Genomic DNA, 27,878 nt, shown 5'->3' on the forward strand with positions numbered 1-27,878 from the left:
CTGCTATCTGGCTCTGCACTGTGCCGTATACAGGCTGTCCTATATACAGGCTATATACTATATGAGCGTGCCTACTGCTATCTGGCTCTGCACTGTGCTGAATACAGGCTCTCCAATATACAGGCTATATACTATATGAGGGTGCCTACTGCTATCTGGCTCTGCACTGTGCTGTATACAGGCTCTCCTATATACAGGCTATATACTATATGAGGGTGCCTACTGCTATCTGGCTCTGCACTGAGCTGCTTACAGGCTGTCCTATGTACAAGCTATATACTATATGAGGGTGCCTACTGTTATCTGGCTCTGCACTGTGCTATATACACTGTGCTTTATATAGGCTGTCCTATATACAGGTTGTATACTACATGACGGTGCCTAATGCTATCTGGCTCTACACTATGCTATCTGGGTCTGCACTGTGCTATATAGGTGCTGTGTACTACATGAGGGTGCCTAATGCTATCTGGCTCTGCACTGTGGTATATAGGGGCTGTATACTACATGAGGGTGCCTAATGCTATCTGACTTGCAGTGTACTATATAGGGGCTCTGTACTACATGAGGGTGCTTAATGCTATCTGGCTCTGCGCTGTGGTATATAGGGGCTGTATACTACATGAGGGTGCCTAATACTATCTGGGTCTGTATTGTGCTATATGTGGGCTGTATACTACATGAGGGTGCCTAATGCTATAAGTTTCTTCATTGTGCTATATAGGGGCTCTATGCTACATGAGGATGCCTAATGCTATATGGGTCTGCATTGTGCTATATGGGGGCTGCTTAATGTTATATGGGGGCTGCATAGTGCATATGGGGGCTACATAATACTATATGGAGGACAACGGGGGCTTCATAACACTATATAGAGGAATATGGGGGCTGCATACTACTATACCCCCAGAGTTGTATGTCCCCTCCACCCAGGTGCTGTATACCCCCACAGAGCTGTATGTACCCCCACCCCAGAGCTGTAAATCCCCAGAGCTGTATGTCCACCCTACCCCAGAGCTGTATACCCCCAGAGCTGCATGTCACCCCCCACTTCACAGCTGTTTGTCCCCCCACCTCAGAGTCACTGCCCTCCTCTAGAGCTGTATGCACCCCCATTGCTGTACACCCCTTTCCTCAGTAATATGTATTCCCCCTAGTAATGTGTATGTCCCCAGCCTCTCTGTGATGTATATACAGCAGTGTAAGGGGGGTTTTACACGTTGCGACATTGCTTCCGAAATATCGTCGGGGTCATGTCGTTAGTGACGCACATCCGGCGCCAGTAACGACATTGCAACGTGTAAATCCTAGATGCGCCAATAAACAATCGCAAAAGTGATGAAAATCGGTGATCTGTGTAGCGTCGGTCATTTTTATAATGTCAGGTCGACCGCAGGTACGATGTTGTTTGTCGCTCCTGCAGCTCCACACATCACTGTGTGTAATCCCGAGGGAGCGACAAACATCTCGTTACCTGCGTACCGACGGCAATGCGGAAGGGAGAAGGTGGGCAGGATGTTATGTCCCGCTCATCTCCGCCCCTCCGCTTCTATTGGCCAGCCGATTAGTGACGTTGCGGTGACGTCGCAGTGACGCCGAACGCACCTCCCCCTTGAAGGAGGGATAGTTCGGCAGCCACAGCGACGTCGACGAGCAGGTATGTGCGTGTGAAGCTGCTGTAGCGATAATGTTCGCTACGGCAGCAATCACCACATATCGCATGTGCGACGGGGGCGGATGCTATCGCGCTTGGCATCGCTAGCCGATGCTATCAATGTCACAACGTGTAAAGTACCCCTTAGTATTCTCTATGTGCGGCCATGTCTGTTAGACAAGCGGGGAGGTGAATGAGGCTGTTGCCGACTTCCCAATATTAGAAATATATATATAGTATAAATATATAAAAATAATGTGTGTGTGCATGTATGATGTGTATGTATGTATGTCAGTGTATATGACTGTGTCTAGATTTATGTCTATTTATATGTGTTTTTGTGAATTTCTCTTTAAATAAGTATGTGTACGTATGCCTGTATGTGTATGTATCTGTGCATGTCTATGTGTGGATGGGGCCCACTGAGACTCTTTCGCCCAGGACCCACAAAAACCTGGAGCCGGCCCTGCACAAGAGGATAGTGGGAATAAATAGATACTGTATTGCATCTTCAGGAGCACACCTCTATTGTGCTTCCAGGTTACCGGGTGGTAGTGTTCTCCTGACAATTGACAGTTTGGGCAAGCAGGCTGCTAGCAGAGGCAGTTTTGTTTAGCCAACGCACAGAGGGACTCAGGCTTGTCAGATCCAGAAATCAGGCATAGTTCAGGGCAGCGAGAGCAGACTCTTAAGTGCTAATTGTCTAGGCAACCGATCACTTTACAGACCAAAAAGTTACACACTGTAAAATAAATAAATCCCTGCATTATTGAGTTTGAAGAGGACTTTTTATTAGATAAATTGCAAAGTTGCTTCTTTTACAAGTAGTTTGCAAATTTACCCAATTAAAACCTTGAGAAAACCCATTTAAACTATTTTTTTTATCATGACAATAGCACAAACTAGATACATTAACTGGGAATGTGAGATACATCAAGTAGAGATGAGCGAACCTAAGGTTTTGTTTTAGAAACCGAACACCAAATTTAAAAATCATGGTTCAGGTTAAGGTTTCGGATGCTTTACGTGTGGACTTCACTCGCACGAGCATTGCTGTGCTCAGGTACTCTCGGTGCTCAGCCCTGTGCATAACATCAGCACTATTACATGTAGCGTGCAACCCAAAAATTTGTTTGAAAAAGTCCACCCACCCTCCCCAGCAAGTGGTCTGCTTATGGCTGGCTGTATGTGGCCGGAGACTCAAACTGCCAATCAGTTACTTGCTCTGCCATTTGGGTCAAGCTCGAGCCTGTGGAGGCTTGACTCATTTGCTGCCGGCGAACCGAACCTCCACGGAACCGCTCATCTCTAGTATCGAGCTTCTTTTGCAGTGTTGCAAGGTGGAAAAATTCATACATTGAATTATAATTATAAAGGAACTTAACAGCTGAAATACAGTAACACCTAGCATTTCTTACACAATATGATAATAACTATATTTATGAAAAAACAGTATCAAAATAATACAGAGCTTGTTCCATGTAAGCATTTTTTTTAGTAATAACAATCCTATTTACAAATATACAAAAGAAAAGTTTTTTCTCTGTGTAAGCTAATTATAGTTGTAACTATAGTGTTATAGCTGTAATCAGTTCAAGCCATCTGTATGCACAGTATATTACTGTATGTCAATGTGTTATAGAAAAAATAAACCATTTTATTAAAATTGCCATATATATGTGCACTGCTGACTATACTCACCAAAGACTGTTCTTGCGGGCACAGATTCCCTGTTCAGCCAGAATGACACCTGAGACAAAATGACTGTCATGATGCAGGGGAGATAGGTCTGAATCACAAAATATCCAATTTTTCGCTTCAGGTGAAAATGTGTTGTCATAACGGTGTACTCTCCTGCCAGACAGAAACATTGAAGTGAGAATTTTGTTCACAGTACAGATAATTCATGGCACAAATTACTATACAAAATAGCGTGAAACACTGCACAGAATACTCTCTTTCCTTTGCATGCAATAACAGAACACTGCCATAGACAGGAGCATAAACATTTCATCAGTAATGCATTGTTCATAAAAATATACAGTCATGGCTGAACATTTTGGCACCCTCGAAATTATTCCAGAAAATTAAGTATTCTACCCTGAAATTATTGCAATTCACATGTTTTATTATACACACATTTATTTCCTTTGTGGGATTTGGAACAAGACAAGAAAAAAGAGAAAAAAGGCAAATTGGACATCATTTCTCACAAAACCCCCAAAGTGGGAGGGACAAAATGATTGACTCCCTCACATAATATTTCAAATAAAATAACTTATTTAGAATGAATAACTGCAATCAATTGCTTCCTATAACCATCAAAACACTTATTACACCTATCTGCTGGATTTTTGGACCACGTTTATTTTGCAAACTTCTCCAGGTCTCGTATTTGAGGGGTGCATTCTCCCAAAAACAATTTCAAGACCTCTGCACAGGTGAGATTTAGATCAGGACTCATTGATGGCCACTTCATAACTTTCCATGCTTTGTTTCCGTCCATTTCTGGGTGCTTCTTGACGGACAAGTGCATGTCAATAAATTAGATTATTATCAAAAAGTTAGTTTATTTTAGTAAGTCAATACAAAAAGGGAAACACACATATTATATAGAGTCATTACACACAGAGTGATCTATTTCAAGTGTTTATTTCTGTTAATGTTGATGATTATGGCTTACAGCCAATGAAAACCCAAAAGTCATTATCTCAGAAAAATAGAATAGTATATAAGACCAACTGAAAAAATTATTTTTGTAATCAGAAATGTTGGTGCCTACTGAAACATATATATAAAGTAAATGCATTCAATACTTGGTCGAGGTGCCATCTGCATGAATTACTGCATCAATGCGGCGTGGCATGGAGGCGATAAGCCCGCGGCACTGCTGAGGTGTTATGGAAGCCCAGGATGCTTTAATAGCAGATTTGAGCTTTTCTGCATTGTTAGCTGGTGTTTCTCATCTTCCTCTTGACAATACCCCATAGATTCTCTATGTGTTTTAGGTCAGGCGAGTTTGCTGGCCAATCAAGTACAGTGAAACTGTGATTATTAGACCAGGTATTGGTACTTTTTGCAGTGTGGACAGGTGCCAAGTCCTGCTGGAAAATGAAATTTCCATCGCCGAAAAGCTTCTGGAGTTGTCTATAGTCATGAGTGGCTTGACACAAGGAATGCAACACTTGTAGCCCATGTCCTGGATACGCCTGTGTGTGGTGGCTCTTTAAACACTAACTCCAGCAGCAGTCCTTTTCTTGTGAATCGCCCCAAAATTTTTAAATGGTCTTTTCTTAACAATCCTAACATGGCAGCGGTTATCCTGGTTGCTTGTGCACCTTTCTCTACCACACTTTTTCCTTCCACTCAACCTTCCCTTAACATTAGAAATCAGCCACCCCCCTAGTGTTCGAGTTCGGTTCGTCGAACGGAGAACAAGTTCGTCGAATGTTTGATTAAAGTTCGACAAACCAATTCGAGCCCCATTGAAAACAATGGGAGGCAAACACAAACACATAAAAACACATTATACATGTACACATACAATTAATAAACATTCCCATTACACTTCCAGGACCCTGCGATGCCTCCTGCACTCTGTCTCTCGCCGCTTTTCCTTCCCATAATCGCTTCGTCCTCCCGGTAACTAGCACTGATGATAGGACCTTCTGTGACGTCAAAATAGCCATGTGACCAGTCACGTGTCTATTATCTCATTGGCTAGAGACTGGTCACATGGCTAGACGTCATGCTAGGACCTGTCAGTGCATCTCTACGGTATGCGGCGCTCGTTCCAGCATCTCTGTGTACCAGCGAGATGCTCTGGCACATGGTCGGCTTCCCCTGTTCCTGCATGTGGGCGCTTTTTACAGAGTCAGCCCTCATGCAAGGACTGCTACCACAGCCAGTGAATTGCGGCACCGGGAATCACGTGATCGGAGCACCGTTGCTATAGTAACCCGCCATTCAGCGGTGACGTCACCGCTTACAGCCCACAGCCTCTGCTCACTCACTGAGTGATTAGACTACACGGGAGCAGCAGCGTTCTTCCTCCCATGCAATGCTGTCTGACATAGCAGAGCTGCATGGGTTGAAGGAGAAAGAAAACAGAAGACCAGGATCGTGGAGGGATGAGAGGGAGTAATAAACATGGAGTCTCTAAGTGTGTCTGTGTATTTATTTCTATTAAAGTATTTTTTCTCTGTGTGGTGTCTTATTTTTAACCCTTTATTGGAGATTCTTAATAGCCGGGTCAAACTTGCCTGACATTAAGAATCTCTGGCTTAATAGTAGCTAATAAAACAAAGCTAGTATTAACCCATTATTAACCAGCAAGCCACCCGGCTTCAGGGCTGCTGGAAGAGTTGGATACAGTGCCAGATGATAGCGCTTCTATGAAAGCGCTATTTTCTGGGGTGGCTGCGGACTGCAATTCGCAGCAGAGGGACCCAGAAAGCTCGGGCCAACCTATGCTGCGGATTCCAATCCTCAGCTGCCTAGATGTACCTGGTTGGACACAAAAATAGGGTGAAGCCCATGTCGATTTTTTTAATTATTTCATGAAATTCATGAAATAATTAAAAAAAGGGCTTCCCTATTTTTTTTGTTCCCAGCCGGGTACAAATAGGCAGCTGGGGGTTGGGGGAAGCCATACATGCCTGCTGTACCTGGCTAGCATACAAAAATATAGCGAAGCCCACGTCATTTTTTTGGGGGCAAAAAACTCCTACATACAGTCCTGGATGGAGTATGCTGAGCCTTGTACTTCTGCAGCTGCTCTATGCTTTCCTGCATACACTAGTGAATGGAGCATGCTGAGCTTTGTAGTTCTGCAGCTGCTGTCTGCTCTCCTCCATACAGACAGACAGCAGACAGCAGCTGCAGAACTTCAAGGCTCAGCATACTCCATCCAGGACTGTATGCAGGAGTTTTTTGCCCCCCAAGAAAATTACGTGAGCTTCGTCATGTTTTTGTATGCTAGCCAGGTACAGCAGGCAGCTATGGGCTACCCCCAACCCCCAGCTGCCTATTTGTACCCGACTGGGAACCAAAAATATAGGGAAGCCCATTTTTTTAATTATTTCATGAATTTTATGAAATAATAATAAAAAAAAATTACGTGGGCTTCGCCCAATTTTTGTGTCCAGCCAGGTATAACTAGGCAGCTGGGGATTGGAATCCGCAGCGCAGGGTGCCCAAGCCTTCTGGGCACCTCTGCTGCGAATTGCAGTCTGCAGCCGCCCCAGAAAATTATGCTTTTATAGAAGCGCCATCTTCTGGCGCTGTATCGAACTCTTCCAGCTGCCCTGGTGACGTGTGGCTCGCTGGGTAATAATGGGGTTAGGGCTAGCTGTATATTATCAACTGGCCCTAAGCCTGAAATTCATGGTGTCACACCAATATTAGACATGGCCACCATGAATTTCTAGTACAGATAAAAAAAAACAACACACAGAAAAATATTTTTATTAGAAATCAAACACAACACAATTAGTGACTCCATCTTTATTGAAATTAATCCTGGGTCAAGGGTCCCGCGCCGTCCAATCCAGATCCAATATCATCTGATTGGTTTGCTGGAAGGCAAAGCGATCAGATGATGTGTCAGGTTCAAAGGCCTGAATCACATGACAGCAGCTGATTGTATAAACGGCTTTTATACAATCAGCTGATGCATGAGTGCAAAAAAAAACCAAACTACACACTTCTGTGCAGACTCCTGTCTGACAGCATCAGCTGATAGTTTAGCCGGCTGGGCGGTAAAAAGCCGGCCCCACCGCTCGACTTTTACTGTCAGCTGATTTCGTCAGGTGACCGGATCAGCTGATCATCGCCAGGTCTGATAGAGAGAAAAGAGAGAGAAAAAAGACAGAAAAGATAGAGAAAAAGAAGAGAGAGGGAGAGAGAGAGAAGAGGAGAGAAGAGAGAAGAGGAGACAAGAGAGAGAGAGGAGAGACAAGAGAGAGAGGAGAGAGAGTGGAGAGCGAGAGAGAGAGAAAGCGAGAGAAATAGAGAGAAAGAGAGAAAAAGAGAGCGAGAAAGAGAGAAAGAGAGACAGAGGGAGAAAGAGAGAGAGAGAGAACAAGAGAGAGAACTGGAGAGAGAAAGAGAGAGGAGAGAGAGAGGATAGAGCAATGCAGCCTCATTCCGTGAACTGCTCCGATTTTAGAGGTGTGGCCCGCGGCTCACAGCTGATGTCCGGCTTTTCCCCTCAGTGCATAATTAAATTAAACTAAATTATAATTATAAATAATAATTAAATTCTTTACTGGGGCTGCCGGGACTTGAACTCGTAAAGTAATGCTCCCTAGGCAGCAGCTCTAACCATTGAGCCACTGCCTATAATGAGAAACATAGGCAGATTTAGTAATCTTGACATCTGCGTTGCAAAGGGAAGTCTCCAGTGACAGCACGGCTCACTTCAGGTGCTGCGTGGAGAGGACACAAAGCGCTCATGTTCTACGTGGCTCCCTGTCCTCTTCATGTAGCAGAGCTGACAGTGTCGTGTGGATTACTTTGGACCTGGATTGTTGTTTGGGGATTAATAAAGAGGTAACTAAGGGTTTTTTTGTCTTTTATTTCAAATAAAGGAATTTTTGCTATGTGTGTGTTTCTTTACTTTCACTTACAAGTTAATCAAGGAAGGTGTCTCGGGGAGACGCTTGTCATGATTAACCCCGTTATTACCCAGATTGCCACCGCACCAGGGAAATTCGGGATGAGCTGGTTAGAGTCCCGGGACTGTCGCATCTAATGGATGCTGCAATTCCGGGCGGCTGCTGGGTGATATTGTTAGGGTGGTGGGCTCCCCATAACGTGGCGCTCCCCATCCTGACAATACCAGCCTCCAGCCATGTAGCTTTATCCTGGCTGGTATCAAAATTGGGGGGACCGCATTTTTTTTTTTCTTTTATTTATTTATTTATTTTACTGCACGATATTGATTGGTTGCAGTGAGACAGCTGTCACTCATCGTGGGGGCGTGTCTGACTGCAACCAATCATGGGCGCCAGTGGGTGGGGAAGGCACGGAATACCTAATTGAATAATGAAGCGGCAGCCATTTTCAAAAGATGAAAAGCCGCCGGAGATTTTTGACAGCCGTGCAGCCTCGCGCCCATGATCGGTGAGTAGGAAAGAGAGAGGGCTTGTGCTGGGGACGCAGGACGCATGCAGATACGCAACATGCGCACATACTTACTGTGAAAAGCCACTCTTTTGGTGATCAAACCATTCTTGAACGTAACTCAAACCGCCGAACTTTAAGCAAATCATTCGAGTTCGACGAATGACTCGAACGCCCCCCCCCATATCACTCGAACATGTAATTGGCAAACCGTTCAACTCGAACATCGCTCAACTCTACTTAAAATGCTTGGATACAGCACTATGAACAGCCAGCTTATTTAGCAATGACCTTTTGTGACTTACCCTTCTTGGGGAGTGTGTCAATGTCTTCCTTCTGGACATCTGTCAAGTCAGCAGTCTTCCCCATGATTCTGTAGTTTACTGAACCAGACTAAGGGACCATTTTAAATGCTTAGCAAGCCTTTGCAGGTGTTTTGTGGTAATTATTCTAATTTTCTGAGATAATGACGTTTGGGTTTTCTTTTGATGTAAGCGATAGTCATCAACATTAACAGAAATAAACACTTGAAATAGATCACTCTGTGTGTAATGACTCTATAATATATGTGCTTCCCTTTTTGTATTGAATTGCTGAAATAAATTAACTTTGTCTATAATATTCTAATTTATTGAGATGCACTTATTTGTTTGGGGTCATTGACTGCTGCAAGAGTCATGATCTAGGATGCAAAGTAAACTTTCTGACACTGGGCACTATATTGCTACCAAAACTCTGTTGGGAATCTTCAGATTTCATGATGTCTTGCACACAGTCAATGCACCCAGTGCCAGAGGCAGCAAAACAACCCCAAAATATTTTTGAACCTACACCATATTGACTGTAGGTTCTGTATTATTTTCTTTACAGGCTTCATTCCATTTTTAGTAAATAGTAGAATGTGTTTTAACAAAATGCCCTATCTTGGTTTGATCTGCCCACAAGATGCTTTCCCAGAAAGATTTTGGCTTACTCAAGAACATTTTGGCAAACTGCAGTCTAGCTTTTTATGTCTTTGTGTCAGCAGTGGGGTCCATCTGGGTTTCTAGTCATAGTGTCTCTCATTCAAATGTTGACAAATAGTTCACACTGACACTGATGTATTCTAAGCCTGCATGACAGCTTGAATTTCTTTGGAACTTGATTGGGGCTGCTTATCCATCATCTGAACTATCTTGTGTTCCAAATTTTTGTCATCATTTTTTTTTCTCTGGTGTCAACATCCTGGGAGATTAGCTACAGTGCCATGGATTGTAAACCTCTTGATTATGTTGAGCACCATGGACAAAAGAATATGAAGATCTCTGGAGATGGACTTGTAACCTTGAGATATATTTTTCAACAATTTTGGTTTTCAAGTCTTCAGACAGTTCTCTTCTCCTCTTTCTTTGCTTCATGCTTAGTGTGGCACACAGAGACACACAATGCAAAGATTGAGTTACCTTCTCCTCCTGTTATCTGGTTTCAGGTTTGATTTTCATATTGCCAACACCGGTTACTTGACAGAAGTGAATGTAAATAAGCATCACATGCTTGTAGCTTGTAAGTTATTTATTCACAATTTTGGAAAAGTGCCAACAATTTTGTCCTGGCCACTTTTGGGTTTTTGTATGACTCGTCCAGTTTGCATTTTTTGAATGAAATATATATTTCTGGCACACGTGGGTTTGTGAAGAAAGCCTGCACAGCGGAGTTTCTCCCAGGCACCCTGCTGCTTCTATAAGGCTCAAGCACCTCACCTCACTAGCGTCAGCACACACTCAGTGCAGTCCTGGCACTAATTCTGCCATTCCTTGCCTCTGTTTACAAGGCATTCATTACTGCTCTAACAAGTCTCTAAGTGTCCACCTCAGTATCCATTTTGCCCAGACGAAGGCTCTAAATTTAAGAGCCGAAACGTTGGCAAAACTGGAGGTATGACTCTGCAGAAATCATTTAAAATTAAAATAAAAAATATTATTTCTTCACAAACCCACATGTGCCAGAAATTTATATTTCATTCATTATCTACTATTTTTATGAGCACCGATTTATTTACGATCGCAGCGGAGCTCTATCCATTCAGTTTGCTATTTTTGACTGATTTTTTGTGTTGTTTCAGTACACACAAATCAAATAAATATGTACATGACAAAACATATAATTGCATTAACTTTCTGGGAAAAATACTTAATTTTCTAGAAGATTTTTAAGGGTCCCAACAATTGTATGAAAACAGTAAGAATTAAATGGAGTTTTTGATTTTTCTGTAAATAAAGCTTGAGGTTAATATATTAACCTAAAAATCAGGTTTTTGTTGTAAACATATATTTAATACCTTTTGTCTGATTATGCACATAAAATGTTTTAGAAAAACTGGGGCAGATGTATGAAAAGTAAAAAGAAGAAAAAATGGCGTTTTTGTCCATAGCTGCCAATCAAATCTTAGCTATCACTTTCAATGAGCATGTAATACATGAAAGCTACACTCTGATTGGTTGTTATGCGCAGCAACGGCAAATGTTCTTTTAGACAGTACAACACATTGGCCACTAGAGGAATCACAGTAAGCTGAAATTTCCTGTAGCTTACTTATCAAGTGTGCTGCATATGTAGATACAAGTTATAGAGAATCTGTTCTCCTGCTCTGCTGGAAATGTAGATAAGGTGGATTAGAAACTCAAAACTCATTTGGTAGGCTTAAATGTGTCAAACTCAGCCATTTAATTAATGCTGATTGGCTACATGAAAGCTAATCAACAGTCATTTAATGGCTTGCATATAGAAACAAATGATCCTGCAAGGACCGGATTGGTTCAAGATCACTGAGATCATTGATCGAATTTTTGATCCCAGCCGATCTGATTGTCAATTCTAGCTGAATTCATTAAATTCAATCTGAGGCAAAAGTGACGTGTTGTAAAATGGTGTAGGGTGCTGTAAAAGAAAGAAAATAAAAAAGCATTAAAGCAGTACATACTTAACGATTCCTCATGGCTGCAGTGCTACTGCCGAGATCAATAATTATCCCTAATGAATATTCACTGCTTTCCACTTCCACAGGTGTCTCTGATAGGTTGCCCTTGGACTACGCCCTCACCCTCTGGGACAGCGTCTGTGATTGGTTGGTATCACAAACACTGTGTGTGTCCTTATACTGGTGATAAATAAATAAAACAATTGGTGTAGGGTCCCCCTGTATTGATACCAGCACAGATAAAGCTATGGCTATAGGCTGCAGCCCCCAGCTGTGCGCTTATTTTGGCTGTGTATCAAAATAAGAGGAACCACATGTGGCTTTTTTATTATTATTATTTAAGCAAACAAATAATTTTAAAACAAAGTGTGTAGTCCCCCTAATTTCTTTATCCAGCCAAGATAAAGCCCAACAGCTGGGGGCTGGTATTCTCAGGCTGGGGAGACCCATGCTTATAGGTCTGCCCCCAGGCTAAAAATAGTAAACTTCAGTCACCCAAGATTGCCGCATCCATTAGATGTAACAATCCCGACACTTTACCCGTATCTTCTCAATTGCCATGGTACAGTGGTAATCAGGGTAATAAGGGGTTACTCACAGCTGCCACTAAGTGCTAGATTAGTAATGGGAGGCATCAATGATTCAGGTGTAGATTCGGTGCAGTAATATTGTGTAAAAATTTTAGCACCAAATCTGCATCTCTTGGCAAAAAAACCCCACAGTTTTCTGCCAAGAGCTGCAGGCCTATGAACTCAGAGCTTATTGAGGTCACATGGGGTCAGGTTACTTGCGATCACAGGTGGAGGGAGATGGGAACCTTCAGTTGCGACCACAAGTAACCTGAGTTAAATATATTTATATTTTTTTTACCAGTTTACCATATATTTACCATACTTACCAGTTAGTCTGCAGCAACGCTAATGATGATTATACCTTGCAATATCATGAGATTGAGGAATAACAAAAGTCAGGCCATCAGAACTGCTATCAGAAGCAGTGAAGGAGAAAAAAGATCTGCACCAACTGAAAACTAGACTAAAATTATGAGGAGTGGGCAGTAAGCTATACAGAGAGGCTATAGGCTTTGTAGATGGTGAGGGTCAGGTGAGTGTTAACTTTTTTTCAGCCTATTGAGATTGTTCTAGTAGTCAGTGTGAAAACTATCACATTTTTTGTTTAGATGGTTAAAAAAAATAATCAAGAGAAGCAAACGCTTTAACACTGGCATATTGTAATGATATTTCAGATAAAAGTATAAATATTAGCTTTTGTAATATATTATAGTACATAGTACAGTATACAATATATATTATATAGTTTATTCGGTTTTTGCACTGCAAAAAAAAAGTGTCAGTCCATGAGATCATATAGTAAGAAAACTCATGCATTTACCTGTACTTGACTTAATGGTTTCCTTCCCAACCAAATGACCTAAAAGCACGTACTGATTTAATCTTGAGCCATCTGGTGCCACCACAACAGAATCTGAGACATTTCTTGTCCATACATACGTCACCTCTGAAGTTGTGTAAGCATCTGCACAAAGCAAATAAATGAAAAATTGTATATGCAATCCTGAAGATGGTTCACATTATTGTAGCATTGTACATACAAACCGGATTTAAAGGGTTATTCCTATCTCAAAGATCCTATCTCAATATGTAGTAGGCGTAATAATTATAATATCAGCAAATACTTCCAATTAGAAATGTGGTATAGTTCTCTTGATATAGCCATGTCTCTTCCCTCATGTGTAGGGCATTGCAGCTTAGTTATCCATGGTTACGTCCACTCTTATAGTGACAGCTAGTTAGTGGCTCATGATCATAACCATAGATACCTAAGTTGCAATGTCCTGCACATTTTTAATTTGAGGTATTTGCTGTTTTTATTATGCTGTTATTATTATTATTATTATTACACCCACTAAATGTAGGGATAAGATCTTGAAGATGGAAATACGCTTTAAAATATTTTATATTTGACATCTTATCCAAACAGCATGGAAATAACAAAAAAAGCTTTAAAGTGGGTAAAAAAAAATTATGCTTACCTAATATTTGTAATTTTGGATTCTCAACTTTAGTGTTTCATAGGAGTGCATTCATTTTTGCAACATAGTCTACAATTAATTTGTTAGGTAAATTACTTTTGTGAGTGTGAAAATAACAAATCTTATTTCTAATCAATGGCCCATATTTGCGGGAGTATTTTGTAGTATGGTATCCCATGGAAAATGTTGATTCTGAAAGGAAGCTAAATGTTTTCTATTAAATCTGTTGGGGTGTACTCATTTATGCTGAGCACTCTACGTAATAAACCTGATACTTGAGTCATATGAAATTCAAAGAGGTGTTATCTGGACCTACCAAGACCTATTGCTAGGATCATCTTTTTAATATACTTGTCAACATTTTCAAGTAATGTAGATAGATCTGATGAACATCACTCTGTATGGCTAATGTCTGCTACAAGTTATCATGGAAATTCATAACTGATTTTGGTGTTATCTGGATGTCACTATTAGATTTAGAGCCTTTGGTCTTCCAGAAAATTTCAATCAAGCAGCCTGACCATGTGTGGCTGATGGAAAACTTAAGGGGAAGCTGTATGTTGTAGACTCTTCATTCTGATCTTAGTAATGGATCCTTAATAGGGCTGAGTGGACCCGGACTGTAAAAGACCGAATCCGCAGGGTTTCAAAGTTGCTCAAGTGCTGGACCCGAACCCAGGATTCTGGGTGTTTGATCAAGATCTGGCACTCGAGAAAATAAAAGAAATAAAGTAAGAGTAAAGAAAATAAGAATGAAGCAAGAGTTTCATACTTACCCAGGCTGTACAATGCTCCTCCTGCCTCCCTGTGCCACCCATTTCATATATACGGCTTTCCCCGCCCACCGACCGGTCTAGCATGTGTGATTGGTGCAGTAAGATGCACCGTCAACCTTTGTGAAAGCGTCTGACTGCTTCCAATCACAGATACTGTCTGCGGGATATCGCTGGCGTGGCTCATTCTGGGCCTCCCGGTGCACGATTCATGCACCAGGAGCAGCAAGCTGAGCAGAGGAGGAAACATCGCAGGTGCAGCTCATCCTAGGTCTCCCAATGCACGATCCATGAACCGGGAGGAGCAGGCTGAGCAGAGGAGGAAGCATCGCCAGCGTGGCTCATCCTGGGCCTCCATGTGCACGATTCATGCACCAGGTGGCTCAGGCTGAGCAGAGGAGGAAACATCACCGGCGTGGCTCATCCTGGGCTGCCTTCTTCATGAAGCAGGCCGCTGAGGCTGAGCAGAGAACGACAAATCGTGGCCTGCAATTTGCCTGCATTTTGAACACGCCCCCCCATCACGTGACAAATTATGACATACCTGGAAGGAGCCCATACATTCTAGCATCTTGCATGATTCTAGACCCACACAGCTCTGGAAGGGAATGCGCAACCTGGAAGCAGCTTGCCGTCATGACACGGAGCATGGGTGTGTACACCGGACGCGTATATCCCCCTATCCCCTCCACTAACATTTTTAATTACTAGATTCTGGTACCCATAGACTTATATGGGTAACAAATTCCAAACCGGATCCGGACTTTTTAAGGAAATGAGCAGGCTACGAGCACTTTTTGTGAGTCTACTCAGCTCTAATCCTTAATTACTCTTAAAGTAGTACTTTACAACAAAGTAGAGAGGTTGGGGATAGTTCATTGCAAAAATAATTGGGGCAATTGCATGAAGGGGCCATCTTATAGGTATTGCTAATTAAGGTAGGTTCACACAACCATTTTCTCCATATCCAAGAAAAATGGTCTAAATGTTATGAGATATTAATCAGGGTGGCATTAGAGTGGTATGAGTTTTCCCTGAGCATGGAGAAAGAAAACAAATGCTCTACACCTTCTCGATTCTGTCAGTACATGAAAATTGGATTACACTCAGATGTGCTCCGCATTGTCGACTTTGATCTGACACACTGATCAAAATTAGACATTTTTACAATTTTTGGACATATGTATAGCTCCATAAAATATCATAAGTCTGAGAGCTATCTATTAAAACCATAGATAACATTCTGATGAGAAAATAGATCGTATGCAGAAGCCATTACAGTGTTAAAACTTACATTTCTCTTTCATTGAACCTACATGACCACAAAATATGCAGACGTGGTTTCTCACAAGGGAAGAGGGTCTATCTCGAATATGCTGTACCTGGCCCAACTGGTTTCTGTACAGACTGAAGTTTCTAGTACCACATACCCTAGCTGCACCTGAACGAGCTGGAATAACCCTGACCACAAAATTAGAAGCTAATAACTCAGACCTGACTGCCTAAAAGGTCATCGAGCGTTGCTCGTACTGACTAAAGAATCAGAAGGAAATGCAGAGCACTAAAACCCAGAATGTGAGAGGCCTGCAGGGGAGTATTTTGCATATATTAGCAGGAGAAAGTAGTAGTAGAGATAGATGTGAAGGCATCCAGTGCTGCTGGAACTCCGAACAGGATCCACTTGAGAATATAACCAGCATTGAAGATCAGAAAATGGAAGGTACAGTATAAATAGATCTCGTGATGTGATAGGGCAGACTAAATGAATAACTGAAAACACCTGGTGATTGAGAAACAATTAAACAAAAGTAAAAGGTAATCAGCACTTTAAAAGGAATAGAACCTGCTGTGCCTCAGAAGCTAAAGAAGCCAATCACACAGCACAGGGTTGCTGGATTAAGTCCCAAAGCATGATGCCATTATTCTACTACTCTCTTCCTACTCCAAACTCTACATGGTGCTGGAAGACATCCTATAATTGATTCACACCTACTCTACCACAAATAATCATAGAAATTCATAGAACAAATGGGAATCTGGGTCAGCTGGTTTCACAAGACAGGGTTTCACAGTCTCTATATAGATTTGGGTTTCCTCACGCAAACTGAAAAGCCTGAGTTATGCCTATAACCCTGTTGAACTTGCGACAGGAGGCTTGGGCACTTGGGATTTAATATTTATACAAAAAACACTAATAGGAACACTCATTGTTAGATACTGAATAAGTTGTAATTTTCAGTGGTAACAGAACATTGGCATTTATTGACTTCTGTATGTTATATCAAAACCTTTCAATCAATAATAACAAGCAGATAACTAACTTTTATTAATGGAGATTCATTATTTATGTGAGCTGCATTGTCTTGTGTTTTCTTTCCACCCTTCCAGGCAGCCAAAGTGAGTATATAGTAGATCAATGGTCTGGAAAATAATATATATCCTTTCATGGATTTTTCTGTAACCATTGTAGGAAAATTTAGTTTAAACTGTAAATGTAAATTAGCCTTAGTCTACAGATTGGAAAATGATACAATGAGTTGGAAGAAAGAAGACACGGTATATGAGGCCATCCTGTGAATTTTTACTCTCTAGGAGTGGATAGCAGTCTAGTAAATTAGCTGTCAGTGAAAGATGAATAGCTGTCTACATACAGTAGGTGATAAGTGAATGGTAAGCATCACCAGTGACCTATAGATCGGTGAATCACAGCTGCCAAGTGCAAGTTAAATTTATGGTACGTCTTAATGCTGTGACACTTAAAGGGGAAAGCTTTTCTTTTACTAATCTCCCCACAAAATATTTCTTTTCTCTCCTTTCACATTGGAAAAAATTGCTAGGTCTATGCTAAAATACTATATAAATAACGTTGCTGTTGAACAAGCATAAGACCTAACAAAATTATAGTAACGCAGATTTAGCAGGTATGGACCTTCAAATTAATAAAGGGGATTTTGGGGAAGCTGAAAAAATATGTAAGTATATACATTATTTCTATTATGGCATTAAAGTTAAACTTTTTAATAAATGTATAATTTAATAGAAATTCTTATTATTATGCTAATAATACACAATTCTACCTTAAGGACCAAGTTTCTAGAAAGGGTGCTTGTACTCAATTGACGTATTCCATACTGTGCTCCACACCACTGGTGATAGGGCGCCAAAACTAATATCTCTGTGTTTTTCTGTATATTTATATTAACTTACAATTCAGGATCAGTAAACTTCACTATAAAACACATGCAACTCTAGTGCTGTAAAATCACTCAGTCTAGAAATTAGATTCATAAGGTAAAATTGTGTACGACAGGAGGAAAAATATTTTCTCACCTCACAAGATTAAAGGGAACCTGTCACCAGATTTGCCACCTATAAACTGCGGCCACTACTAGTAAGACCTTATATACATACAGAATTCTAGAATGTTCCAAAGCTCATCTGTATAACATAAAAAAGACCTTTTATTATAATCACTTGCTGGGCGATCTGTTCCAATGGGCATCACTGCTCTTGACCCGGCACCTCCTCTTTTCTTTAACGTTGTCCTCTTTTCCTGCTTCACGTGGATGATGCATCCTACGTCATCCACACAGTGTTCGTCATAGAGCTCCAACACATGCACACTTCTCTCTGCCCTGCTCAGGACAGATCAAAGTAATGTAATGTGCATGTGTGGGCCCTCTTTGATCTGTCCCAGTGCCAGTTCAATACAGTACTTTGCTCTGCCCTTATCAGGACAGATAGAAGTGTGTGTGCACAGGATCACTAAGTAGGACATTGTGTGGATGACATAAGATGCGTCATCTGCACAAAGCAGCAAAGGAGAACTGCGGTCGTAAGCAGAGAGAAAGTATCGAGTCAAGCTCAGCGATGCCCATCGAACGACCACCCCGCGGGTGAATATAACAAAGAGTCTTATTTATGCTATTATGATTGGCTTGGGGATTTCTATATAGCATTCTAGAATGCTGTATATAAGGTCTTACTGGTGATGGCCTCAGTTTATATGGGAAAAATCTGGTGACAGGTTCCCTTTAAGAACACAATGATTGATTTCCTGAATCACTTCATCACTTTATAATCAGTTAATGCCCCCAAGCTTTAATTTAATGAATCCACTTTAAAATGTGCCCCACTGTTGAACACACTGGTGGACACAGACAGAAAAGGGCCCCTGCGCAAGAACAATATATTCGCCCATTGCAGCCCAAAAACTCATTAAAATGCACAATTTCACCTGCTTTGGAGGTAGAAATGGGCTCCATTACCCCTTGGGTGCATGTGTGGCTGCACAGGCTGCACCATTGATATGTCCGCCGTGGTTGAACAGTAAGTGACACCACCACATCCACTCAGGATGATGTATCACTGGCAGCAATATATGTTTCTAACTTCCTGAATGTATGATAGTTATTTTTGAACAGAGAAAACATGGACTATTAAAAAACTAAAATACTATAGAATATTTTCTAACAAGATTTTCAGAGAACTTTAGGGCAATGTTGCTGGAAACCCACAACTCCAGTGGAAATCTCACAGATTATTATTACACAGTTAACTAAGGTAAATTTTGGGATGAGTTGAACACTTCTGAACTGAATTCCAATAAAAGTCCAGATCCAAGCGGTTTCAAAGATATCCGGGTGCCAGACCCAAACCTGGAGTTCTTAAGAAACTTCAGCTAATGATCCAGATCTGGCAAATTGGTAAATTAAAAAAAAAAAAAAAAAAAAAGAAGAAAAAAAGAAAATTAAAGCAAGGGCACTATACTTACCATGCCTCTGCTATACGTACTGCTGCTTCTGGGTCACTAAAAAGTGCTTTACACACTGCGACATCGCTACCGATATATCGTCGGGGTCACGTCGTTAGTGACGCACATCCAGCACCGGTAGCGACATCACAGCATGTGACAGCAAGGAGTGACGATCAACGATCGCAAAATCGTTCAAAAATGGTGATCGTTGACGCGTCGCTCCTTTCTTTAATATCGCTGCTGCCACAGGTATGATGTTGTTCGTCGTTCCTGTGGCATCACACATCGCTGTGTGAGACACCACAGGAACGAGATGAACATCTCCTTACCTGCGTCCACCGGCAATATGGAAGGAAGGAGGTGGGCGGGATGTTACGTTCCGCTCATCTCTGCCCCTCCGCTTCTATTGGCCAGCCGCTTGGTGACGCCGCAGTGACGTCGCTATCATGCCGAACGCACCTCCCCCTTGATGGAGGGATTGTTCGGCGGTCACAGCGACGTCGCTGTCATGGTATGTTTGTGTGATGCTGCCGTAGCGATAATGTTCGCTACAGCAGCGATCACCAAATGTCGCACGAGCGACGGTGGCGGGTGCTATCGCACTCGACATCGCTAGCAATCGCTAGTGAGGTCGCAGCATGTAAAGCCCCCTTTACTCTTCTTCTGGGGCCACCTATTAGCCTTATACATATTCACTGCTTCCTCCATCCACTGACAGTCGTGGCGTCTGTTATTGGTTGCATTCACACATGCCTCAAGTCTGTGTGACAGAGTCTGACTGCTTATGACAGACCCTGTCTGCAGGTCTATATTTTGGTATAAAAATAAGTAAATAATTTGTAGTAGAGCCCTCCCGTATTATGATACGCAGCACAAATAAAGCATACAGCTACATGCTGCAACCCCCAGCCGTGCGCTTATCTTGGCTGTGTATCAAAATAAGAGGAATTGCATGCAGCTTTTTTAAAATTGTTTAAATATATAATTTAAAAAAACAACTTGCTGTGTCCCCCAAGTTTGATACCCAGCTATGATAAAGCCCAACAAGGCTCTTATTCTCAAGCTGAGAAAATCCATGCTTATTCTACCTCCCAGCCTAAAAGTTGAAGACGGCAGCTGCCCAGGATTGTGGCTTGCATTAGATAGGACAGTCACGGATTAATAAGGGGTTAATAACAGCCCTGTGATTGCAAACAGTCGGACGCTATCACACAGGCTAGAGGCGCCTGACTACAACCAATCACACTATATAAGAATAAGGCTGCACATCAAACCTAGATAATGGTATAATGCCTCAAGCATATGGAAAAATATTGGAATATACAATGAAAAATGCTACTTGCTAATTTGAACATGTGAATAATGAATTGCATACCTGCCATGAATATTAGGAAAAAGGAGATATTTAGCAATCGCATTGATCAATGTAACTGAGCCCCAAGACCTCGTCAAAGTATATCTCTATATTGGGGTCCCTAGTTCTGTGACCCTAACTGTGTGTCATCTCATTGCAATTAAAAACTGCCATGGGTGGAGAGGGGTAACTAAGGACTTTCTTATATAGGAGATGGAAAAAACATGGCCGAAAGGGGCGGAGCTGTGTTCACATTCAGAAAAAAAACTACATATAACTGAATAGGATAACTGAAGTGAGCACTAATATATATATATGAGTGCAAGCCAAAAAATACATACTATATAAGAATAAGGCTGCACATCAAACTTAGACAATGGTATAATGCCTCAAGCATATGGAAAAATATTGGAATATACAATGAAAAATGCTACTTGCTAATTTGAACATGTGAATAATGAATTGCATACCTGCCATGAATATTAGGAAAAAGGAGATATTTAGCAATCTTATATAGTATGTATTTTTTGGCTTGCACTCATATATATATATTAGTGCTCACTTCAGTTATCCTATTCAGTTATATGTAGTTTTTTTCTGAATGTGAACACAGCTCCGCCCCTTTCGACCATGTTTTTTCCATCTCCTATATAAGAAAGTCCTTAGTTACCCCTCTCCACCCATGGCAGTTTTTAATTGCAATGAGATGACACACAGTTAGGGTCACAGAGCTAGGGACCCCAATATAGAGATATACCTTGACGAGGTCTTGGGGCTAAATATCTCCTTTTTCCTAATATTCATGGCAGGTATGCAATTCATTATTCACATGTTCAAATTAGCAAGTAGCATTTTTCATTGTATATTCCAATACTTTTCCATATTCTTGAGGCATTATACCATTATCTAAGTTTGATGTGCAGCCTTATTCTTATATAGTATGTATTTTTTGGCTTGCACTCATATATATATATTAGTGCTCACTTCAGTTATCCTATTCAGTTATACAACCAATCACAGACACCAGGACTCTCGGTGGGCGGGGAAGCAGTGAATATGCATGAAGAGGTAAATGAGCAGCCCCAGAAGAAGAGTGAGCAGCCTGAAAACAATTGCAGCCGCGTTGGTGATTCGGTAAGTATAGCGTGCTTGCTCTAATCCTCATATGCCTTCTATCACCATTTTTAAGACTTATATGGTGATCGGCGTCTGACTAGATATCAACCCATTTTCCTATTTTAAATTTTTTAAAAAGTAAAAGATTTTTTTTTGCTTAAAATATAAATAAATTGTGATATCTTTAACTTTATGCCTTTTAGAGATCATTTCATCTTCAACTTGCTTAACTGTTCACAATAACAATCATTTTAACAAGGGGTGCCCAAAATTTGCATGTCACTGTATGTCCACATCTTGCTTTTTCTAATGGCAGCCATATGCTATTGAAAAGAACAGCTGAGAAACCTGTAACACAGTAAACTAATACATCTACAGATCCACAGATCTGCTTCAAAACCTCCTGTTCTTTACGTACAATGATTATTTTAGCACCTGTAGCTTATCAGTACTCAGACTAAACCATCTGGTCCAACATGCCTCTTTCTCAGATAATCAGCACACTGTCTATAGACATTGCACATAGAGTGTTTGGTGTGAGCAAGGCTACCTTTTTCAGTTCTGCTGCATGCTAAAATTCAAAACTGTGAATGTGTCAGAATGGCTGCACCTAGTAAACTAAGTGACACATTGTTGGATTAACAACTTCTTTGCCAACATCATGCTACTTTCAGATGAGGTAGGAAAACTCTACTGACAGATTCTCTTAAAAGGCTGGGAAACAGTGTGTGAAAAAACGCTTCTAAGACCTATCCAAAACTGCTGTAGAAAAAGCTAAAGAAAAAAAAACAAGCCACAAAAACAAAAAAAGGAGCATTTCCCCTAAAGGGAATCTGTCAGGTGCGATATGCCCCCAGAACCACGAGCAGTTCTGGGTGCATATTAATAATTCCTGCCTAACTGTTCCTGTATACACTAGCATAAATAAACACATCTTTAGAAAAAGTATTTCTAAAGATCATTTATAATATACTAATGAGGCCAGAGGCTAGTCACAATTGCATTAGTTCCCTTGGCTAGTCGGCCCACATAACATGGTAGCTTGTTCCTGTGGGTGTACTAACATGCTAATGAATGTGCAGCGATGCTGCACATACCTCAGTCTTGATGGAGGCCGGTGGAGGATGGATATGATCTGCACATGATCCGTAATCCCCAGCACTTCCGGTCATGCGCACTATATACCTCATTGAAGCTAAGAAGCTTACACCGGACATTAGTTTAGTGCGCATGATCGGAAATCCCGGAAACTCTAGATTATGGGCAATGCGCATCCATCTTCCGCCAGTCGCCATCAAGAGAGAGGTATGTGCGGTGTTGCTGTGCATTCATTAGCATGTTAGTACATCAAGAGAACTGACGCCCTTATGACTAGTCGCTGGCTTCATTAGCATATAATTAACAATCTTTAAAAAGATTTTTTTCTAAAGATCTGTTTATTTATCCTAGTGTACACAGAGACGGTTAGGCAGGGATTACTAATATGCACCCAGAACTGTTCTTGGTTCTGGGTGCATATTGCACCTTTAAGTGGAATAATCTTGAACATTTTGTTTAGTTATGACACATTAAAAATGTATATATATTCTAATGAAATGCTTTTTCTCTATGTGACAGCAAGTGGATGTGGACCCACTGCGCCATGGGCTGGGCTTACTCTGGAGGGGTATAACTAAGCAACTAGCAGATCTTCACTAGAACCGGTGATGTTGAGGATAGGCTGGGCCACTGATAGTACTTGCTGGGCAGTCAAAGTGACTGTATCAGATGAACGATGGGTCAAGGCAGAGTATGAGGTACCAGGCAGACATTCTGAGATCAGGGCAGACAGCAGAGATTCAGCATTTGTAGCCAAGATCAGGATCAGAGTGGTCAGGATAAACAAGAAGACAAACTGGGTCAGGAACTAGAGAGACAATACGAGAAGCACCTAGCAGAAAGCTAGTCAGACTGAACTGAATTAGTAACCAACATTCAGGCAAAGAGTGGTGGGAGAAGCTGTCTGAAATAAGCCCTGCTAGCATGAGATTGGCCTGGGAACCAAATCTCTGCAGGACACAGCAGGGCTAAATTCCTGCAGGGACTAGCCACACCCCCTATAGCCAGGTGAAGATACTGGAGGGCAGAGCTGGCAGTGAGCACAAGCCAGCATAGGAAGATGGTCTGACACTTTGGAAGCAGAGTGGTGAATGCAGTGAGAAGGTGTGTGAGACGCTGGCTGACACTCTGCATACTTGAATAACCAGATTTTGAAAACCAAAACTCATTGCATTTTGAGGCATTATATTTTCTAATCGCTTAACAAAGAAGATCATCCATTTTTCTGGTATCTATTATCGGATCCAGTTGCACCTTTATCTAAAGGCCAGTGTCACTCTGTGGACATCAATTCAGAACATTTCCTTTATATATCTTCATTGGGTAAATGTAATGACTTGGGATTCATTAACCTGGATATTACCTCGTTATGTGTTCCAATAGGTGAGGCGCTTGAGCCTCCATTACCATCGCTTTTTGCCTATACTCTGTTTTTGTGATATACTAACCATCAGACCTTTTTTTGTTTGGTATCTTCCATATTTCTGCTACTAACCTCACATATGACTACAATTGGCAAGTCATTGTAAAGTTCATATACAACATACAGTACATACAGTCCTATTATTAAGTGTATGAGCGGATGCAATAGTATTTTCATAAGGAATTAAAAGTGATTAATAATTGCTATTTAAATCTGCTTTTTGTCCCTGGTATAGAACATTGTAATTATGTGCAACAACAATAAATGTAATAACGACACATAACAAGTCAGAACATTTCAATTAACAAGTGACCTTCAGACAAAGACTGGCAAATACTTACAGCTGCCAAATTTTAATGGACAGGCATGTGCATCCATAGGAAAATCTTCCAAATGCATGGGGCATTCAGCCTGGACAGTGAGCCTAAGAAGCAGACACAAAAAAACAATATGTTTTCTTTTCTGAAGACCAATACAAAGGGAAATCTGTTCTACAATTCAGCCCAACTTATGGCGAGTGATATTAAAATTTCTCTGTTCTGCTAATAACATCATTAACAATTAAATTTGCTCTTTCATTTTCTTTTCATATTGTCCTCCATAAGGCGTTTATGATATCAAAACATTGCAAATAAACACATTTCCATAATTTACATATTTTATCCAAATATTGAATAATATACACAGTATTGGAAGCAGTTGTCATATTGATACTGTAATATGTGAGCACTTTGCTTATTGGGTGAATTGTTTTGTAAAGAAACTTGAGCAGTTCTATTAGAAAAAAACTAAAAAAAAAACCTAAAAAATAAATATATATATGTCTATATACACACACAATCATATATATATTGTAACATGGCTTAGGGTGTGATCCATGAAAATGGTGTAAGCATGGATATCTGCTCTAGCACTTGTAGTGCCAAAAGGTTTGTTAGGCCATGCGCGCACGTTGCGTCCTGTACCTTGCAGAAATGAACGCATCCTCTGGCAGAATTTGTCATTGTCAAATTTGGTTTTGACCACAAAAACGCAGGAAATACGCATGCGTTTTTCTAGCGTTTTTGCCGCGTTTTGACCGCGTGTTACATGTTTTTTCAGTGCTTAAAGTCAGATGCGTTTTCAATACAAAACACTACTAAATAAAGTTTAAACATTCAAACACTTGGAAAAAAACATTAAAAAAAGTCATGCTTTAAATCATACACAAAATAGCTAATTTTAATAAAAAGATTATTGTGATTTAATATTTATGTATAAAATAACATTAAATTTATGTTTGACACTTTTTTTTTATAGTCAGGCTGGATGTGAGGGCAAATGGAAACGCCATGACCTCACTATAATGCCAAAAATGCATGATTGTGTCAATAAAGCATGCGTTTTGCATCAAAAATGCATGTGAAACGCTAGGATTTTGATTTAGAATGCGTTTTGATAATTCTCATTGACTTCAATGTTAGCAAAACGCTGCCAAAATGGCAAAAACAGAGATTTTGACTAATTTTTTACACCAAAAATGCAGCGTTTTTTAATGCATTGTGCGCACAAGAAAGCCCTATTTTCCATAAACTTTGCCTGGAAATCAAAACGCATGCATTTTTGCATTAAAACGCTGCAGTTCCAAACGCTACAGAAACGCATGAAAAAACCGCAACATGCGCACATGGCCTTAGTGCATTTCTGGGCCAGGTCTTACAGATAGCCAGAGAGATGGGCGGGTCTGGCTATACACATACCTCCGCCCATGGGAGTGTTTGACATGTGGCTGACAGGCCAAACGGTTTAAAATGGTGACAATCTGTTTGGCACATGGTCTGTGTGTAGAGGTGAAAACACCTCTGTTAATCAGCTCAGCTAGAGGCTGACTGAACCTGTCTGTTTGTGGAGGTTGGATACTCTGACTGGGGTCCGTGTGCAGAGGTGAAGAAGCCTCCTGTGAGAAGTCTCTATGCTGGGACTTATTGGACAGTCACTGAAGGGCCGTTTGGGCATGTGCCCGTTTTTCCTGCATTTATATGCCATTTCTCTTCTGTACTGGCGGTATGCATAATAAAGCAGCCTGAGGCTTCATGCAAAGTGCCTCCTGTGCCTACCTCGATGCAACTAGACGCAAGCTGAGTGAGTAACCCCGTCACAATATGTATATATATATATATATATATATATATCAGGAATATCTAGGCAAAATTTATCTTCAAAGTAGCACTAGAATTTTTTAAAGTGTATTCCAGGATTATGAAAAAAGTTGTATTCCCATCTTAGATGGTGGTGGCATAGCTCTAGGATATATCATCAAGAAAATGATCGGGGGGGTTATGATATCTGCATCCCTCATAAATCCTAAAACTTCCAGTTTCCTTCCCAGTTTTCTCCTGCTCAGCAGCTCTTCAAAAAATTACAGGTGACCCCATTGCCATGAAAAGAGACTAAAGCCCAAATACTGGTGCACAGCGATTGGTCAATTATGCATCCATTTTAGCTTCCCAATATCTTATCTAACCATTATATAGATACTAAGATTGAGTACAGGACCCTCTTGACTAGAGATAAATCTGCTGAGTTTCGAATTCGGTATTTCACTCAACTTTGACTGGGAAATTTGAATCACATAAAATAAATTACATGTAAACTGAATCCAATAAGAATGCTGAGAAGGGGTTAAAATAAAAATTATATTAACCTCTACTCACCCCTCCCCATCACCTCTGTCACTGGTCTTTTGATCAGCTACTCTATGTTCTATCTACTTCTTCTACCTCGCCTCCAGCATGTGATAACATTTAGGTCCTACACTGACAGGTAGAATGTGACATATGTCATTAATATTAAAGAGGTGGTCCGAAGGGTAAATAAATTTTAACCTTCTAACCCTACAAATTTATTGCCCCAATCTAAACCAGTTTCTAATATGGCTGCATTAAAAGTTCCTTACCCTTCCATGACTACACTAATTGCTATAAAAAAATGTCCCTACTTCCTTCTCTGATGATGCTTTGTATGAGAATCCCAGTACATGCTGTGATACTCAAAAAAAGTGTCATCAGGGGCAGAGGCTGCAGTCACTGACACAGCCTCTGTCCCCTCCCTGAAAAGAAGCGACATCAGTGACACATGTATTAGGGGAAGGTCGGGTCCCTGGTCTGTGTTTCCGGCTCAGATCAGTAGAGCTGTAAACACAGAGGAGTGTTTACTGATAGCCACTAACTGCAGCCTAGTATCCCAGCATGCACTGAATTCTCAAAGAAACATCATCAGATAGAAAATAGCCAAAAAAAATCAAAAGTACTTAGATAGTGTAGTCAGGAAAGGGTAAGGAATTTTATATTAGGCTGTATCACAAATTAATTTAGAATGGGATAATACATAGAAATTTAGATCAAATTTCTTCAGTCTTCGGACCGCCCCTTTACTGACGTGTGCAGTGACGTTTAACCATGTGATAGCGTCCAGCCAAGTGAACAACAGCAGTAACAGAGGCATGGAATGAGAAGAAGGACAAAAATGAGTGATATGAATACTGAGTAGCTGCTGGACACCTTTTTGTAGGGCTGAGAAGAGGTGAAAATA

General features: G+C 40.9%; 1 protein-coding gene across 3 annotated transcripts in view; it reads right to left on the reverse strand.

The window, feature by feature from the left end:
- The window catches only part of GABRA2 (gamma-aminobutyric acid type A receptor subunit alpha2), a 300,771-nt gene that overhangs the window by 81,754 nt on the left and 191,139 nt on the right, over nucleotides 1-27,878 (reverse strand). For all 3 annotated transcript variants that reach the window (XM_075347008.1, XM_075347009.1, XM_075347010.1), the window contains exons 6-8: nucleotides 24,650-24,732; nucleotides 13,128-13,271; nucleotides 3,356-3,508 (exon numbers count right to left, since the gene is read on the reverse strand). In XM_075347008.1, the coding sequence (XP_075203123.1) occupies nucleotides 3,356-3,508; nucleotides 13,128-13,271; nucleotides 24,650-24,732 (380 nt within the window). The remainder of the gene's footprint in view (nucleotides 1-3,355; nucleotides 3,509-13,127; nucleotides 13,272-24,649; nucleotides 24,733-27,878) is intronic.

The sequence above is a fragment of the Anomaloglossus baeobatrachus genome, chromosome 1 (genome assembly GCF_048569485.1).
Source record: "Anomaloglossus baeobatrachus isolate aAnoBae1 chromosome 1, aAnoBae1.hap1, whole genome shotgun sequence".
Lineage (NCBI taxonomy): Eukaryota > Metazoa > Chordata > Amphibia > Anura > Aromobatidae > Anomaloglossus > Anomaloglossus baeobatrachus.